Below are 18517 nucleotides of genomic sequence, written 5' to 3' on the forward strand. Positions count from 1 at the left end.
CCCCCCCCCCCCCCCTCTCTCGCTTCTCTCGGTCACGGAGCGAAGGCGGAAGGAAAGAGAGCGAAAGTAGAAGAAAAAAAGATGCAATTTCTTTCCTCCCTCCCCCCTCCGCCTCTCTCTCGAAGGGAGCTCAGATATTACAGCGTTGAAAAGGTTGTAACGCGCCACGGTTTCAGGGCGACGGGCCATGGCGAGGCAAAAAGCAAATGCCGAAGAAGAAAAGAATGAGGCTGGTTTGTACAGCAATGCTTTGACCTCTTGTCCGGTGTTCGTACAGTAGTGATAGCATCAGCACACGTATCATGCTCCCTCCTCCCTACAGATGACCTGGTGGTGAGATTTCATCCCTACTTCTCTTATTTACGCAAAAGTAGTCTCTGTTGCTGCCAGCGCGTTGGCGGGATTTTTCCTTCTTCCTGCTGGACGGGCGGGCCCTTGGGCCATACCAACATTCCCGCCGAGTTCATGTCTGGTTTCCTGTTCGGGTTAACCCTTGGGTTCTTCTTTGGGTTCTTCTTTGGGTTCCCATCATGGCCCGGGTACCTATGCAACCCCGTCAGTTTGTTGTCTTGTCTGTCGGTCTACAATTATGAGCGTGCTGATGGGTCCCTGCAGCGCCCATGTGTCTCCGTAACCTTTAGATTGCGTAGCGGGCTGTCTCTATGGGGGAGGGGTCGGCCAAAAGTAGGTGAGGATGGACAGCTCATCAGCAAACTGTGTTTGTCGGTGTAAGTGGTGACCGCTAAGTGGATGAGCGGCTAGCGGAGTTGCGTTTGTATCTGGGTGCAGGGTAACCTAAAAGTGTGCTTGCGCAGGACATGATGATATTCCTGATATTCGACATCTGGTAATAGGTGCGAGATGACGCGAGGCAAACCCTTTGGAGCCATTCTATATGTAATAGACTTTTCTGGATTGCTATTCTATGTCTGTGGGGTATCGATTGAGACTGTCCACGCGACGTCTGCGGTAAGTAAATTTTTTTGATTGCCTAGTGACATCATACATTCAAGTTGGGGAAGAAAACATTGTCTTGGGGGGAGAGAGATGTACGATTGAGAAGTAGATCAAGTAAGCAACACTATGAGCAGATCCGCCAGATAACTCTGCGCAGATCCCACTCACAATCTTAGAGAGCAGAATTGGAGGTGGCGTGTCTCATCTGCGCACGTACCTCACCCAAACGTCAGCTGCGTGCGGTCAATTTTGGCTCTAGGGTAAGCAGCAGTGCAAGCCTTAGGAAGGGATCCCCTCATCAAGATCGGGGTCGACGCAACAAACACCAACCACAGAAGAGAGATTAGCCAGATAGTGCGCGATGATGTGCACAACATTGCAAGTACTCGTATCTCCGATTCCAATAACTCTCCATTGACTCTAGAAACACTAAAAACATGTAGCAATATCAAGTTTGTTGAGCCGTATTAGCATGTGATTCGGGGTCCTTTGTCCTTCCAAGTTCGAAGCTGACGGGCTCTCCACAATGCTCGCTCCTTCTCACCCATTCACCTAGACGCAAATCGTATATTACATGACGTCAAACGAAGGTTGCGCAACCGTGTACGACATTCCTTGATTGAGGGTAGCAGTAGCGAGTCCGACATGAAGAGGCTAGTACTTCTTCGCTGAGTCTCGCTGAGTCCTCCTGTAGTGGGATTCCATGGATCCGACGTTCAGATAGTTGGAATTTCCTTTCTTCACATAGTTATGATGAGGAGAGAGGGGGGGCATCATCACCAGCTCATAATCCGAGAAGCGATCCAGCCAGCCGAGCCCTTCTACGATCCAAGAATTGATCTTTGTCAGGGTCAGACCTGCTACCAAATTCCGCCTGGGCTGCATGTCCGTGATTCAATCCATGCAGCCCTTCACGATGGCCACGATCAAGGATGAAGACGCTGCTACTAGCGACAGTAGTAGCAACCCAGAGAGGTCCGGTTGCCAACCACCCCGTCGTCCTCACCATCATCGTCTAACCACGCTGGGGCCAGCATCAGCACCGTCAGCGTCGTCGACCTCGCACCGACAACCAGCCACGCCCTGGCAGAGAAGGGTATCCGGCATTCACCACCCCAGGGAAAGGGGGCCAGCCAGTTCGACCACGACGGCGTTAACATTGAGGATCTAGGATGGAACGGCGAGCATATACCGCAGCCCGTCGTCGGCGGCCTTGAACACGATAATCTCTTTATTCTAACGCGCCGCTTCTGCAAGCAAATGTTTCACGTCAGGAGTAATGCACGACGGGACGTCGACGCTGCTGCCTCCCGATACCTTCTCACCGTTCACAATCCCCGCCGTTTCTCTTACACGGTCTTGCTCATGTGTCGATCCTGACGCCTATACCGTCAGACTCGACACCGTCCTTGTCGGAACACAGTACGGGACAGCTCTGCTCTCCCGCCCACCATGACGGCGGAAAAGTATGGCATATATGGCCAGGTGGGCGGACTTCTAACAGAGCTGTGACACAACAGTGAGCGTTCATCAGGGTACCGTCAGACCGACAAGGCAGTAGAGGTTGAGTATCCGGCAAAACCCTGTCCAGGCTGCTGCGAGCTCTACAGCTGCCCTCAGGTCGTCAGCTAGCAACCATGGTGAAGAGCTGCGTATCAGGTGAGTATGAGATAAGCTGCTCGTACGTACTAATGAGCGGTCTGAGGCTAGCTGCGCTGAAGCTGGATTCACGGCTGAGTGCAGATCTAGCCAGGCATTTCGTAGGCCATATATTTTCATCAAGGCCCTGAAAGAAGAGTCTCCTAGAAGCTGGGAAGCAGCAAAGCAGCAAAACGATGCTGAGGTACACAAGAAAACCCCCTTTACAGAGCTCGGAGTGCATGCTGTCGCTCTACAACACCAATATCAGGACGATGTTTGGCAAGTCTAGTTTCTAGGGATACCTCAGGTCGAGGTCGTCTCTAAGGATCATACCAGGACTGCTGATATGTGGCACCAGCCATGTAACACCCATTCCAGGATTGTGGCAGGGAGTCGAAGGTATCAGCTATATAGTCGACAAGAAAGGCAGTCCCGGGACCGCAAACCAGAGGTCTGCCAATATAGAGCTCTGCAGAGATGCGGAAGTAACTCCACGTGTCAGAAGAAGCAGAAGTCGGCATTTCACCATGAAATCTCCCCGGGGCGCAAGAGGCAACAGGAGCTTGCACAGTTGATGTCACTTGAGTGTCAGCTCTGACGGTCAGACCAAAGTCGCCGAGACAAACCGTGTCCCCCACAATACTGCCATGAGGTCTCACTGGCATCACAAGCCCGGCCTTCTTCCATATTCGGTGGGATTCAGGCATAGTCATCTTCTGGGGCCGACCAAAGCTGTTTATATTTCGTAGTTGTCGTGCTGCAGTTGTCGGAAGAGCAGAGACTGCACATGGCATTTCCGGTGTTCAAGTCTATAGAACGTGCCAGGTTGTAAATCTAGGCGCATCAGTATAGGGTGCGCTTGACGAACCTCGATGTATAAATCCAGCATCACGTAGACACTTCAAGCTCTGTTGCAATTGCCTCAGAGCAGACATACGGGCTGCGAACGGTGTTTGACAGGCATATTCTCGGAAATTCGGGCCTTGTACTGGAAAGACTAGAAGTCGATGCTGACCGTACGGACTGCATATAAAGAAGGTATCCCGGTATAGCAGGAGAAGCGGCGTGTTTCCAGCAGCCGTAACGATTTCGTTTCGTTTTGGATAGAGTACCCGTACTCTCCCGATCCCCCCCGGGCTTGATGATCTTTAGGGCGACATCTACCTGATTGACCGCGTCGTCTGCCATCGAGACTGTCGAAAAGCCGCCATGGCCCAGTCTGTGCTCGACACGATATCGGCTGGCGAGAACGTCTCCGATACAGATTGGATAGTGCACACCCTGAATGCATCGGATGGGAGAGTCTTCGGCCACCTCTTCAACGTTACATTCGTCTTCAGAGTCAACAGGGTCACCCTTGTCACCGATGTTGCCATCGACGCTGCTCAACAATGCTATCGCTGACATGATTCCGGAAGCAAACTACGCTCTCGGTGTCTCGTAAGAAGTATTTGCAGTGAGTGACGATGGATAGTGTATATTTTGGCGGGGATCAGAGTTGTAGCGGCGCTGCTGTCAGACGGAAGGAAGGTTCTACCGGGGGTAGCCCGCGCGTGATTCCTGACAACTAAGGCAGCACTTAAAGGTTGCCATTGTCACGGCCGTCATGTGGTCATTCTCATTCCCATCACGATACCGGTCAGGGTTTCTAGGCCTCGCAATCACGGATAGAGATTTTCACGCAGGTAGCAGTAGTTTGGCGACAGCATAATCATTGACTTGGAACCGAGGTAAGAAAAATCGAGATGATGAGCAGAGGAAGTAGCTGATAGAAGTATGCAGTGCAGTGACGTTGTCTCGGCGTTTGCGGGGAAAGTGGGGGTGGGGGTGGGGAGGGGGAGAAACGTCTGGTTTGATTCAGTGACTTTTCGAAAGTGGCACGTATCGTAGAGTGCAGGACGCAATACGCTTGTACAGGGCATCAAGAGAAGAGGGATAGCCCGGGGTTTCAATAATTCTTCACGTATGACAGATGACCACATCATCTTCCCACCGGAGGCAAGGCTGTAGATTCCACAACAATATATCCCACCATGGCCAAGTATACAACGACGAAAGAATACGACGAAAAGACGGCATCATCATGGCTCATATGCCGTACATGCGGGACGCAATTCCCCAGCTCGGACAGGAACAGCACGAGGACATGCCACATCTGCGACGACGCGCGACAATTTGTGCCCCAGACAGGGCAGTCGTTCACGACTCTGGACGAGCTGCGGCGCGACGGCCATGCGAATGTCTTTACACCGTATCACTACAAGACCAGGGCCGGGACCAGCTCCAGCACCGGCAATGACGAGTCGGACGCAGAGATCATCTTCATCGAGACCCAGCCGAAGGTGGGCATCGGCCAACGCGCGGCACTCATACGCACGCAGGGCGGCAACGTGCTGTGGGACTGCCTGACGCTCCTGGACGACGAGACGACGTGCCGGGTGCGCGGGCTGGGCGGCATCGACGCCATGGTCATCAGCCACCCGCACTACTACACCACGCACGCGCAGTGGGCGCGCACGTTCGGATGTCGGGTGTACGTTGCCAGCGAGGACGAGTGCTGGGCGACGATGCCGTGCGCGCGCAGGGTCGGCCTGACGCGGACGGCCACGGACGTGCTGGAGGGCGTCACGGCCATCAAGCTGGGCGGGCACTTCCCCGGGTCGATGGTGCTGCTGTCCGGGGGTCACCTGTTCGTGGCGGATACGCTGGTGACGACCCCTTCGGGGATGGGGGACTGGTCCGTGGACGGGGCGGGCCGGGCGCGCGGCAGACCGCCCGGGATGAACACCTTCGCCTTCATGTGGAGCATACCCAATATGATACCGCTGCGGGCGGAGGAGCTGGTGCGCATGTGGGGTGTCCTGAGGGGGTACGAGTTTCGCGCGACGCACGGCGCGTTTGCGGGGACGGATATTGAGGATGGGGAGATCAGGGAGAGAGTCAGGGAGAGTATGGCGATACAGGCTGCTTCCATGGGCGACGGGGCTCTGGGGTTTTCTTACGAGGGTGGCCGGTAGGGTCCGGAAAAGAAGAGGGGAAAGCAGAGGGGATACAGGCCAAAGTGCGAGCGAAGCGAGGTCAACCAAGTCCCGGCAGGGTGGCCGGAGGCACAACGCAGACACCAAGTCTATACAAGCACATGCAAGCGAAGCGAGGTCGAGCTCGGCGTAGTTGCAGTCACGCTCAAGTGTGCGGATAAGGAAAAGATCAAGATTGGAGAGGTGATCGAGGGAGGTTACGTGGTAAATGGTATTATGGTATAATGATTGGATGCAGTCTGATGCAGTCTGGTACGGGTGGTATTGAAAGAGATGCGTGGGGGGGGGTATAAAGAAACATGTTGAACGGAACTAGGAGGGAAAACAGGAGATTTCTTGTCTCGATCGACCCCGTTGATGACCCATACTGCTGGTTACGAAGTGACATGGAACGCCTGGAAAAAAAAAAGAAAAAAAAAAGAAATGGCTGATACTGAAAAGAGAGGGGAAGAAAGATGGGGGAGAAGAGATGTCGTGTCGTGTCGAGTCGTTGCTGAGAAGGATGAGAGTGGAGGGCGGGGAGACGGGTTGCGGATGTATTCAGGTTTGAATAGGTTGTAGATGGTTTACGGGTGGAGGAACTGATTCAGGAGTTCCCACGCTTGGTCGGGGAGGGTGTCGATGACGGATTCGTTGAGGGTGTCTATGATGAAACGGCTTGCTGGGGGGGGGGATGTCAGTATGATGTCGGGTGGACTGCATCGAGGGACAGAGGAAGGGGGAGGGAGAGAGGGGAGAGAGAGACATACGCATATAGTAGTCGCTCTCGTCGCCAGCCTCCATGGCGACATCTATCCTGGCCGAGTGATAGCAAGCATAGTGCTCCTGGAGATAGAGCATACACCTCCACAGGTTGCGGGTGCGGTCGTCGGTTAGGTCCTTGCAGCTGCGGTCGGACCAGTCCGTACTCGAGGAACGACGGCTGGTGTTGTAGACGTAGCTGTCGTCGGGAGATGAAGATCTGGAAGAGCGGAACATTTTGTGGTGTGTCTCGACTGTATGTTGAGAGGTGTGTAAGGTGTGATGCTGTCGATGTGTGCGTGCGTGCGTGCGTGCGTGTGCGTGTGCGTGTGCGTGCGTGTGAGTGTGAGTGTGAGTGTGAGTGTGAGTGTGGGTGAGTGTGGGTGAGTGTATATATATATATGTATATATATATATATATATATAGTATATGATATATATATAATATATACAGGATGTAGCTTGTAGTGTGCGTGTGCGTATCTATCGTGTAGGTGTATGAGATGTGGTAATTGGTAGTCGTTGAATATAAAGTATCTGCCAAGCTTATAAGCCCGGGAGAGAGGGAGAGAAAAAGACGAGAAAGGGAAGAAATGGGGTGATTTTACTACTTTAATATTGTACGAGCACGGAGTGAATACAGAGAGCTACTACATGTGTAAATGCCGGATCGGCCGTGGATCGGATCAAGCGGGACTCGCAATGATGAGCAATGCATACGACATTAAGCAGCTGGCATTTTTGACTCTGGGTCAGACGGATGTGTGGGTGGGTGGGGAAGAGGACGGAGCGTGAGGGACGAGTCAACAAGACCGGGATTGTCATTGGTATCTGATACGGTTGAGTCGCAGAGTAATCATACCATTTAAAAAAAAAATGCACATGCTATAACGGGTAGCAGTAAGTAATAGCAGTGGTAGAACGATAATACTACGGAGTAATGATACTCGCGACTTGCTCTGCCGATCCTGCCAACATGAGCCGAAATGTAACGGTAGTCGTTGGACACGGCCGAGCATCGGAGCTCCCATCCCTCCCCCCGCCTATGGGATTTCCGAGTAAATTCTGGGGATATTAAATCATCCATGATCATTCGCAGCATCATGTATCTCTACGATTTTTTTTTTCTTTTGCCTTCTTCCTTTTTCTCCCCCCCTAAGCCGGTTCACCCGGGAGAGATGGTTCGATACTGCTGCTACGATATGTTTTTCATACAAAAAGAAGAAAGGATACAAGTGACGTGGTAATTCTTTTTTTTTTTTTTAAAAAAAAAAAAAAAAGATCAGCACTGGTAAAAATTAAAAATTAACGTCTGATTTTTCCAGGCGGCTGACCCCATGATCAAAGTCGTGATAAGGGATCTGGGTCTGTGTCAGCTGGTATACGGCCTGGTATTCGGATCCCAAGATTATGGGACGACACGGCAAAGCTGACGGGCGCCGAAAAGAGCCACAAATAGTGACAAGGAGACGTGGTCGGGCTTTCGAGCTCGTCACCCCCTCGGTCTGGCTATCTACTCGGTACTTCTTCGCTGCAGGGAGGGGGGGGGGGGCGCGGTTGGTAGATGGATGCTGGGCTGGACTGGGTTGACCTACTCTAGACTCTCTCCTCTCTCTGTCTTGCTTTTAATTTCTGGGTGCAGAGAATTTATTACCGTACGAGCTTTTATTATTACCGTATGTACGAGAGAGGGAGACCTGCAATACAACTTTGGAGTTGCCCCTTGCGGCACGACGAAGACATGTATACATATACACGCGCACACGCACACGCACACGCACACGCACACGCACATATATACATATATACACATCATATATACTGTCACCTTCGTAGACAACTTCGCAATACTTGTTCGGCAAGGAGTAAGTCCATGGTAACAGTAGCAGGTGCAATGCAAGTGCGATCAATATGCTGGCATCCCCGGGAAGGAAAAGGGAACCCGACACGTTGGGGGCCGAGAACCGAGAATGAGGCTCGACCCGGATTCCATCCCCGGGTCGATGATGATACTGGCCAAAAGGTCCGGTCCCGGCTGCTCACGCGAGGATACGACGATTTGCAATCTGTTTTGCGTGCCTTGTCCTCCCGTACAGACCCGAGACTCTCGCCAGGAACACACGCACATGCACACGCACACAAGGTCCACTCTGAATCGTGGCCATGGTCATGGGTCATTCAGCCCAGCCCCCCCTGGCTTCTTGGGCTTGGGTGATGATGAGCTGGCCATCAGGCTAAATAAACTATCATCGACGATCGAGGATTGTGTGCACAATCAGAGAGGTAGACTGCAAAGATGTCTAAATCATTCATAGTGTCATGATGAAACGTTTTTTATTTTATCTTGACCGTTTTCGACGCCGTTAATGACAAACCTCTTTTCTTCTTCTTCCTCTTCTTTTCGTCTTCTCTCAATTTTTTTTTTTTTTGCCCCTTTCTTGATCTGACACTGCCATTATTCACATGCCAAAATATACCGAGGGGGGGATGAGCGCACAGTGGCGGGGGCAGCTAAAGCTAGCTTGTTTACTTCATAGATGACGTACATGGCGATGTGCAGAGCTGTACATATTCGTAATGAGAAAAAGAAAGGAAGAAAAGAAAAAAAGAAAAAAAAAACGAGAGGAGAGACAGAGACACATGAGAGAAGGTGAGCTTGAGTTTGAGGGGGTAAGAATTCAGAGTAAGTCAAAGCCATCTCACACACAGACACGCACAACCACGCGGTTGAAAAATGGGAGAGGGAAGACTACGTCAGATATACGAGCGGTGACGCCATTACGTCACTGTCGAAAAAGCAAGGCAGCAAAGCAGCCCACACCCAGAGACGGGCACCGAAAGAGCCTATCCGGTCACATGGTAATCTGTGGACATTTCCATGGAGAAGAGGGGAGGCGAGAGAGAAGAACGCCATGTTTACAATATGACCTGTGTAGGGAAACGCGAGAGATCAGGTCCGGAAAAGAACAGAGTGAAGATGTCCATATGGGATTGGCCAGATCCGTCACGGCAAGGGTGGTTTGTGCGTGGCTGTCACGCTCCAGATTTGCGTAACATGACCTTGATCATCCCCGGGGCAGGGTTTCACCGCTGGACAAGCAAACACGAATGGCACGATCGACGGGGGATGTGATGAGATATTGTATTCTTTCTCGCTACATTCTGAGCATGGGCAGATACCCGTCATACGGGCATCATGCGGATTGTTGTTGTATCTGCTCCGGCTTCCAGGTGACCTCCCCTCCCAGCCGGAACCTGCCAAAACGCCGGGAGAGGAGGGAGGAGCTGGACAAGATCAATAAAGAGTCATAAAGTGGTATCGTATATATATGCCAGTTTCATCAATAAGAAACCCCCCCCAAAATGGGTACAAGCGAAGGGAAAGAAAAAAGAAGAAAAAAACAATAAAGCAGGGAAGACGCTCATAGCCCTAGACAAAAAAAAAAAAAAAGGCTGTGGAAAGGGAATTATGCATCCTTTCTCTGGACATGCCATTCTCTCTGTAGTGATGCTCTCTCTCTCTCTCTCTCTCTCTTGTGATGATGATGACCTCGAGCCCAAATCCAACCCCAGACAGGTATGGAAAGGAAACCCAACATGACGGAATGCAGACAAGACGAAAAAAGAAAAAAGAAAAAAAAATGCCTGGCAGACCTCCTTCTATGCATGATACGTCGGTAGCAGACAGGGGGGAGGAAACGTGGTGTGATGGCAGAGCGGGAGAAGGATGAGAATAAGGAGCACATCACTGTGCAGCACCCTTGGTGTGCGACTGGCGACGGACACGCTCCCTCCCACGTCTGTGCTCATCACCATCATCCGCCATGGAGGAGCCGGTGCCGGCGCCGGTGCTGAGACGTCGACGGTCCTCCTCGTGCCAGGCGCTCAGGCTCTTCCCTCCAAAGGTCAGGTCGTCGTCGTCGATCATGGTGGTCTGCACCCATCCGGTGGAATCCTGGTCGAGTTCTCGGGTCAGGGACGACGGATCCAGGTTCTCGATGTTGGGCACCAGGTAGTACGAGTAGTACTGGTCTTGTGTCGACGACGAGGTTGTACTTGTGGAGGAGTTGGTGGAGGAGGAGGAAGGCGAAGAAGAGTGGTTCGATGTTTGCGTCGACATTTTGTTTGTTTATTTGTGTGCGTGCGTGTGCGTGCGTGCGTGTGTGTGTGTTTGTTTGTTTGTTTGTTTGGACAGAGTCTCAGACTCTCTCTGTGTGTGCGTGTGTATATGTATTATCGTGGCGATCGTAAAAATGTCGTTGTGGGGGGGGGGGGGGTATTGTTTTCGATGTTTATATGTATTCGTCTACACAAAACATGGACGCAGGTGGGTATCAGAGGGTGATGGTATATATATCTGTTCGTTTCGGATCGCGAGGGGGGAGGGAGAAGGGAATGAGGGGTTAAATAAATGCCGTTAGATATGGAGTAGGAAAAAAAAGAGAAGAAGTGCGAGAACGAGGAGAGAGAGGCAAAGTGGCGGGACAGTCTGTTTCTTTAATATTATGTGGGAGAGGAACCCAAGAGGAGCCTCACGCCTTAAAAAAAATTAAAAATAAAAAAAATTAAAAAATAAAAAGTATCCGTCTGACCGTCAGTGTGGCAGGGGGGGCAGATATACGGAGAGAGAGAGAGAGAGAGAGAGAGGGGAGGGAGAGAGAGTGGGGAGAAGCAGAAAGAAGAAAGGTTGTCAGGCAGAATAAGTGGGGATTCTGTTTTGGCAAGTGGCGGGGCGTAAATAGCGGGGAGCTGTGTGGGACGGGGAGTGTAGGGTGAGCGTAGCAAGGATCTGAAGCTGTGCTCGGAGACCCGACAGCCAGTATTACGGAGTATATCAATACTATTCATCATCCTTCATCCTTGGAGAATAGCGAGAAGACTACATGTATATATAATAATAATAATAATAGTAATGAAAGTTTAGAAGATGAGATAAGATGAAAGAGAAACGAAAGGGAATTCTGCCCGGAGTTGACTCCTTCGCACTCTCAGCCGGGTCCTGCCGAAAAACACAGGCGGCCCCTTAAAACCCCCCGAAGCACACGGCGTAGCACGGTAACAGGTTCGGGCTCCATCTCGATCCTTGCCCCAGGCCAGGGTGAAGGGCAGGTCCATCACAGTGGAGGATGCTCGGAACCCGAACAGGCGTATGGCTGAGGCTTGTATACAGATCATCACAGATTGCACAGGATGCAATACTCCATGATATGTACCTGTGGCGCGGTCCCCCTCCGCCAGGGCCCCAGACGCCCGGCCAAGGATGTGATGTTGCTCTGAAGGGACCGTCATCCGCCAGAGAACGTCGTATTACTCGTACAGCAATGATTACGGACGATTACGCCACCAACTAATGCATGTGAGATGACTGGATTGTTGATCTGATGATGACACTTTTTTCTTCTTCTCTTTCTTCTCCTTCTTTGCCCCCCATCTTACTGCTCTTTCTCCTTTTCTTCATTTGTCCAACGAGGCCGGTAACCAGGTCGGGTTGCGCGTAGAGACAGTGGCCAGGTGAGGGATGCAGATGATGATGCTGCGTGGCCTGAAGCACGGCAGCAGGGGGGGGGGGGGGGGGGGGGGGGGGGGGGGGTTGGGGTTGTTTCTCACGACAGACCATATCCTTGCGTGCGAGTGTCTGTGTGTGTGCACGTCTGTTTTGGTGTACACGAGTAATGGTTTGCTCGTCTCGGAAGGATGGCTTCTAAATCGCTGCTAGAACATATTCAAGGAACAGGAGAAGGGTGATGCTACCCAGCTTCGGCTAGTAATGCTAGTAAGGCTGGTGTCCAACCACGATCCCCGGCAACGGAACCTTATCCATCTAGTCACCGCATGGAGAAGTGTCATTACTCGTACAGAGTATCATAATCTGTACACCGCCAACAGTATTGACCTGCAGGGGAAAACGGTCCTCGATCGTGACACGAATCATTCGTACATGATGCCATCACTCATTCTTAGCGGTAGTGGTGGTAGTAGTAGCAGTGATGGTGGTGGTAGCAGCAGTAGCAGTAGCAGCAGCAGTAGCAGCAACAGCAGCAGCAGCAGTAGTAGTGCAGACGTAATCTGTAGTAGTAATAGTAGTGGTGGTGGTGGTAGCAATAGTGGCAGTAGGGTAGTAGTAATGATACTATCAATTCTTGAAGATGATGATCGTAGATAATCTAGGCAGAACATGAATGGCCAAGAGACCTGGGTCTGCTGACATACAAGGAAGGAGCACCAGCGCCTTCCTCGGTGTAATGCTCGTAAACGATGTAAACCAACACAAGACGTCATGAAGGAGCCCACATATAAAAAAAAAAAAAAAAAAAACATAATGTATCCTCCCCCCCTCCCTCCAAGTCCATTAATTCCATCCACACGCACAAGCACACAAGCACACACCCCCATCATTCGACCTTGAGCATATTCCCGACCCGCCTCTTCACCCACTCCTCGCAGCTAACCTCGTCATACAGCACCTCGCCGTCCGGGCCGACGCAGCTCTCCAGCACGCCGCAGCTCTCGTGCAGGCCGAAGCCCCAGAAGAAGGGCACGCTGACCCTCTCCCTGGGCCCCGTGTTCCTGGCCCTGTGCACCGTGCTCACGTACCGCCCGTTGGTCACCCTCTCGAGGTAGTCGCCTATGTTGACGACGAGGGTACCCTCCACCGGCGCGGCGCGGAGCCACTGGCCCTGACGGGATAGGACCTCCAGCCCGCCCTCGCCGTCCTGCCACAGCATGGTGAAGAGCTGGAAGTCGGTGTGGGAGCCGATGCTCATGTCCTCGTCGCCGCCGCCACCGCCGCCGCCACCGGCCCCCCCCTCCTCCTTCGGGGCGAGGGGAGGGTAGTAGTTGAGCGCGTAGGCCGCGTCCGGGTACCGGACCTTGGAGGCGAAGACGTCCTCGTCCAGGTCGAGCGACAGGGCGAAGGCCCGCGTCAGAGCCCTGGCCACCCGCAGGCACTCGGCGAAGTAGGCCGTCACGGCATCCCGGAGCCCGGGCAGGTTGGCCGTCGCCGTCCAGGGGAAGTCCTCGACGCGCATGAACCGGCGTATCTCGTCAGGGATGCTGTCAGCCTGGCCGCGCACCTCCGGGTCGTGCCGGGGGTCGTACGTCCACGAAAAGGTCTCGCGCACGTCGATGCCCTCGTGAGGGTTGATGCGCTGGCTCCGCGGCGGCCGGTACCCATTGAAGTACGCGCTATGTCGGGAGTGCGCCGCCATCTTGGTCTCGGCGTCCTGGCGGAAGAAGGCCAGCACCGCCGCGTGCACCGCCTCCGTCACCTCCGTCGGGATGCCGTGCCCGCGCACGTAGAAGAAGCCGTTGTTCATGGCCGCGGACCGCATCTCCGCCGCCACCACCTTCCTGTCCGCGTCCGACGTGCTGAAGATTCCCGATATGTCAATCACCGGGATCTCAGACGGCAGGGCGTCCCGCACCGGTGTCTTGAGGATCCTGCGTGTGATGGGGCCGTTGCCGGACGACAACCTTAGCTCCATCGTCTCTGGCTGTCCATTCTCCGTGATTGTCCCTGTTGCCATTTTTTTTCTTTCACTCTTCACCTTCCTTCTCACTCGGTGCTTTTTTTTCTTCACTTTCTTCTTCTTCTTCTTCTTCTTTTATTCTCTGTCAAGAGTCGTAGACTTCAACCGTATGTGGTTTCAAGAATGACGGCAAGATACGAAAGAGGGGGGCATGGTCCATCTACTAAGACTATATAAGCACGATATCATGCCCCGCGCGCGCCGCCATCGGCCATTTCCGACGCCTTATCTTCCGTCGTGATACAATATTACCACCACATGCAGAAAACAGGTGCCAGGGAGATAGTCCGTTAAATAGTCCATTACCATATATCTAAATGCTCTTTTTTCTTTTGGTAAACTCCCGTAAAGACAAGAAGCTAAAAACTTGAAGCTGAAAGAGAAGAGAAGAGAAAAACGCCCGCATACATCATGATATCAGCCTTTTTCATCTGAGGAGGGGGGTATAATCTCCATGCCACGCAGCTACAGCCAAAGCACAACTTCGAAAACACGCACACAAACAGCAAACATTCATCGCCATCAAGAGAAGAAGATAGAACAATAGGGCCGAGAACAAGGACAAGAGCAAAGACCGAGACGCAACTTCTCACCCCTATGCGACCCTCCTTGTCTGAGCCCGTGTCATCCTCTTCGCCGGAGTACCATTGCCCGCCATGCCTAGATTCTTGGCGGCCTGAGAGACAGTATGCGAGGACTTCTGCTGAGGCGCTGCGCTCGACCTAGTCACACCCTGCGGTTTCTGATCCTTGGCGGCGCCGTTGATCTTGGAAGCAGGGGCGGGGATGGTCTTCTTTGCAGTCGGAGTCGGAGTCGGAGTCCTCTTGCCTGCCACGGTGGCGGAAGCCTTCTTGGCAGGCGTAGATGCAGAGGCCTTGGCGCATCTAGACTTCTTGGGCGTCTTCTGATGGGCAGAAACAGGATCCATCCAGCTGACGTTCTTACCAGTCTTGGATGGAGCCCTGGGCTCTTCCGACTCGGACTGCGGCTGAGACTGCGGCTGTGACTCGTCCGAGTATCTAGCTAGGACCTGCTGCACAGACTCTGCCCTGCCCTTGTTCCTCCTGGTGTTGTAGCTGGTCTGCCGAGTGAGGTCGGCCTGCTCGCTGCGCACGGCAGAGTTGAGGGCCGTGGCCCCGTTGACGCCACCCCTGCCTGCGGAAGAGGTAGGCCGGCCGAGCTTGATGGCCGTGGGGATGCAGGACTTTGTGGGTTCGGTAGGCTGTGCTCGCAATCTGGTAGATCGCCGGGGCGCGCCCTCCCCGTCCTCTTGGACGTCATGCTTTCCCGTGTTGTCGCTGCTGCTGGGCTTGACTGCGGCAGCAGCCGCAGTCTCGGTCTCCTCCACGGCCGTCTTCTTCTCTCTGACCGACTTGGATCTGGGCGCTGCCTTCTTCTCGGCCGGGACGGGTGCGACCTCGGTCTTCTTCAGACAGGACTTAGTCACCTGACGACGTGGCTTCTTGGACGGCTTGAGGGGCGAGGAGGAAGACTCGTGCTGGTCAAGCTTCCGCTTCTCCTTGTGTGGGCTGGGACTGCTCGCGTTGGGACTCTTGATCCCGAGGGGTGTGCGGGCGACGGAACCGGGGACCGGTGGCAGGAGCGAGCCAGCCTCGGCGGCGGCGGCGTCTGCCATCGTTGGCCTCTTAGGTTTCGACCGCCGGATGAAGTCGTACATAAAGTCCCGTCCTGGGCTGTCGTCGTCGTAGGGTGCAGGAGGCTTCGACGACGGCTGCTGGGCCGCCTCGTTGCCGGGCTTGTCCTCGTCGACCTTGGCAGGAACGCCGTTCTGCTGCGGAGGGGAAGTGGGCTTGTTGACGGGCGTGAACGACTTGGGTGACCTGTCCAGGACGACCTCCTCTTGCGCGTCGTTGCTGGGCGCCTCGACTGCTGGCTCAGGCGTGGTCTCGACGTCGGCTTGCCTCTGTGCGCTGGGGGGAGCACGGCTGGGGGTGTTGTTGCTGTCCAACTTGCTAGGGCTGAAGTCGAGGCTGCCAAACGTCGGGGTCTGGAAGGAGGGATTGAACGACATGTCGCTGATCAGTCCGGAGCTCGGTGCCTCCTGTATCTCCTTCCGGAGCTGCAGCGTAGGTGTGAGCAGAACGGACGACTCGTTGCCGGGATCCAGCTGCGCTGCAACAGGCCGTTCGGTCGGCTCGTCCTCCTGGGCAGCAAAGTCGGGAACCACCAGAGTCCTATCCTCGATGCTGGAGAGCTTGCTGGGCGACGAACCGAGCACGTCGGCCGTGCCCGTCGGGTTGGAGGGTGCGAGAGTGGCGCGGCGTGCCTTGATGCTCAGCTCAAGGCCGCCGATGTTGGGCGTGCGGTCAAATTCGATGCGGGTGGAGGTTTTTGCGACGGGGGTAGTAGCAACGGCTGTCTTGGCCGGCATATTCTTGGTCGTCTTCGGACGGGGTATCTCCTCGTCTCGCGCTTCGGCCGTGAGAGATCCAGAGTCGCTCTCACCCCCGGCACCTAGAATTCTGGCAAGCTCGTCCGGCAACTTGAAATGGACAACCACCTCGCCGTTCAGATGGGACACGGCAACGTCATCGCTGCCGTCCTCTTCCGTCTTCGCCGCCAGGTCGGTCAGACGATCCACCTTAGTCTCGGGCTTGGCGGACACCGCTGGCCAATCTTCGGACTCCGGTATAGTTTCAGCGGAAGCAGCGGCAACAGGCCGAGCCGTCTTGGAGCCGAAGATATCCTGGGTCTCGCGCATGTCGATGCTGTAGACTCCATTGCGGTCGGCAGCCGGTGTCCCGCCACGGGCAAGGTTGCTCCTGAAGTAGGCGGGGAGAGGGGTGAAGAAGTCCGTATCGGTGCTCCGGCGGCTGCCAGCCATCTCAGGCCGAGTAGGCGTCGAGGGAAGCGAGGGTGTTCCAGCCCTGGAGGTGGCGGTGCTGCCAGCCTCGCCGAACCGGTCAGCTCCGGCAAAGAACTTCTGGGGCGACGCCGAGAAGCGCCTCGTGCGGTCCCGGAGGAGGTGCTGTAGAAGGGGCTCGCTCTTGCGACGGTCTCCCTTGCTGCCAAACATGGAGTAGTGGTCGCTAGCCTGGGTGTCCTCGAACGAAGCGCCGGAGAACTGGAATGCCTCGGCGTCGGGGACGTTGGCGGACTCCCATTTTCTCCACGAGGGCGGGGTGGGTGGTGGCGAGGCCGTCAGCTCGGGAACTGAGCCTATCAGTCCCAGACCGCCGCTGCGCCGAGGCGTGGCCGTAGCCAGTGGGCCGTGAGAAGACGACGGGGGGGGTGGCATCGAGCGCTTGGCAGGCGTCACGTTCCGGTCCTCGGTCTCGGCCTGAGCAGAAGCAGTGGCGGCGAGCGGAGTGGCTGCGCTCTTGCTCTCCTCATCCTCGTGGGACGGAGACGTGCTGGAGTTGGTCTTGGCCGTGACATTACTGGCGACAACGTAGTCGCTCAGCCGGGCCCTTCTCCGCGACGGCTTCTTGGCAGGTGTGCTCGGTGCCATGGCCGTGCTCTCAGGCTGCTTCTCCACCGCTTCTTCCCGCGCGCCGATAGCGGCAAGACAGTCGCGTGCGTTGGCCTGCGTGCCCTGGAGGCGGATCATGTGCTGCACCAGGTCCGTCTTGACAATGTCCATTCCGTACTCTTCCCAGGCCTCGACCACAAGCGCCAGCACGTCGCGGTAAAACGCCAGGGTGGCACCGGGAGCCCGCGTCCAGTCGACGCGACGCTTCTCCCGGCCGACGGGAACCAGCCCGCCAATGTGTACGTCTCGGCCGGTGAAGTCGAAGGCGGAGTCGGGGTGGAGCGCAATGTGCTGAATGACATGGACTGGTTGAACTGTCAGCGAAACCTTTCCATGTAGCACGTCGAGAGAGGGCGAGGGGGGCTTCCTACTCTTTGCGCGTCTGTAGTCATCCGCAGCCTGTTCCGCCGAAGGTGTAGACCCCTGCACCCAGGAGGTCTCAGAGTCGAGGCCGGATTCGAGCTCGAGATGCCGCCTCTTGGTCTGGCTGACCTCGTTCTCCTCGTCGGTATAGTGCTTGTCGAATGGGCGCGATGTCAGGTCGCGCCGGTAGCTCCGCACCGAGTAGCACGCCCCCGCGCGCTTCATGACTGTTCTCCGCCGACGGCGACCAGGCAGGCTCGCCGCAGGTCGGGGGACGCGACGCCACGACGGCTTGCAGTGACGGATAGAGCTGGGGGAGAGGGTAACCGACCAGTTGGCGTTCCTGAAAGCACAGTCTACCTGTCAGTGGCACCCCAGGAGAAGGACGGGAGCAAGTCAAGTAATTCCAGTCTTCTTACCTGCAGCTTTCCGAAGAGGTGCTGTCGCCGAAGAAGGTGATCGGCATGGGGAGTCTGGTCACGGACACGTAAAGTTAGCGCGAAACTCCTCCTCAGGAAGCTAGTCCCAGGAAAAAACCGGTGGGAGCATACACAGTCGGGAGCTGGACCCCAGGGGAAAAGGTAGCTGTCGGCACGTCCATGACGGGATTGGACGCAGCCGACGCGAAGGTAAACACGGGGTTCGAAGAATTTGGATGTTCCTGTTGAAGCTTTGAATGGTAAAATTCGTGAGGGGAAAAAGATAGTCTGTAAAGAAGAAGAGTTGTGGAGGGGAGAAAGAAGAAGAAAAAACCG

The 18517-nt window shown here is 54.7% G+C and overlaps 7 protein-coding genes across 7 annotated transcripts; 2 read left to right on the forward strand and 5 right to left on the reverse strand.

Annotated features, from left to right (window-relative positions):
* Positions 1–1840: 1840 nt before the first annotated feature.
* Positions 1841–2589, forward strand: GMORB2_7617 (Protein of unknown function (DUF3292); the record flags this gene model as incomplete). Its single annotated transcript, XM_035469582.1, has 3 exons — positions 1841–1932; positions 1992–2324; positions 2478–2589. 3 exons carry the CDS (start codon positions 1841–1843, stop codon positions 2587–2589), a joined length of 537 nt encoding a protein of 178 aa, XP_035320676.1.
* A 708-nt stretch (positions 2590–3297) lies between these two features.
* Positions 3298–4005, reverse strand: GMORB2_7618 (uncharacterized protein; the record flags this gene model as incomplete). Its single annotated transcript, XM_035469583.1, has 3 exons — positions 3298–3432; positions 3536–3586; positions 3763–4005. 3 exons carry the CDS (start codon positions 4003–4005, stop codon positions 3298–3300), a joined length of 429 nt encoding a protein of 142 aa, XP_035320677.1.
* Positions 4006–4631: 626 nt separating this feature from the next.
* On the forward strand, positions 4632–5615 carry GMORB2_7619 (Lactamase B; the record flags this gene model as incomplete). The annotated part of the gene is made up of 1 exon (XM_035469584.1): positions 4632–5615. One exon carries the CDS (start codon positions 4632–4634, stop codon positions 5613–5615), a length of 984 nt encoding a protein of 327 aa, XP_035320678.1.
* Positions 5616–6202: 587 nt separating this feature from the next.
* On the reverse strand, positions 6203–7202 carry GMORB2_7620 (uncharacterized protein; the record flags this gene model as incomplete). The annotated part of the gene is made up of 3 exons (XM_035469585.1): positions 6203–6297; positions 6386–6631; positions 7124–7202. 3 exons carry the CDS (start codon positions 7200–7202, stop codon positions 6203–6205), a joined length of 420 nt encoding a protein of 139 aa, XP_035320679.1.
* Positions 7203–7659: 457 nt separating this feature from the next.
* GMORB2_7621 (uncharacterized protein) lies at positions 7660–11552 on the reverse strand (the record flags this gene model as incomplete). Its single annotated transcript, XM_035469586.1, has 3 exons — positions 7660–7738; positions 10127–10404; positions 11364–11552. The coding sequence occupies 3 exons, from the start codon at positions 11550–11552 to the stop codon at positions 7660–7662; spliced, it is 546 nt and encodes a 181-aa protein (XP_035320680.1).
* Positions 11553–12769: 1217 nt separating this feature from the next.
* GMORB2_7622 (Isopenicillin N synthase) lies at positions 12770–13861 on the reverse strand (the record flags this gene model as incomplete). Its single annotated transcript, XM_035469587.1, has 1 exon — positions 12770–13861. The coding sequence occupies one exon, from the start codon at positions 13859–13861 to the stop codon at positions 12770–12772; it is 1092 nt and encodes a 363-aa protein (XP_035320681.1).
* Positions 13862–14501: 640 nt separating this feature from the next.
* GMORB2_7623 (uncharacterized protein) lies at positions 14502–18363 on the reverse strand (the record flags this gene model as incomplete). The annotated part of the gene is made up of 6 exons (XM_035469588.1): positions 14502–15986; positions 16047–16282; positions 16373–17704; positions 17771–18105; positions 18182–18235; positions 18314–18363. 6 exons carry the CDS (start codon positions 18361–18363, stop codon positions 14502–14504), a joined length of 3492 nt encoding a protein of 1163 aa, XP_035320682.1.
* Positions 18364–18517: the final 154 nt, after the last annotated feature.

The sequence above is a fragment of the Geosmithia morbida genome (assembly GCF_012550715.1).
Source record: "Geosmithia morbida isolate 1262 chromosome Unknown scaffold_9, whole genome shotgun sequence".
Taxonomy (NCBI): Eukaryota; Fungi; Ascomycota; class Sordariomycetes; order Hypocreales; family Bionectriaceae; genus Geosmithia; species Geosmithia morbida.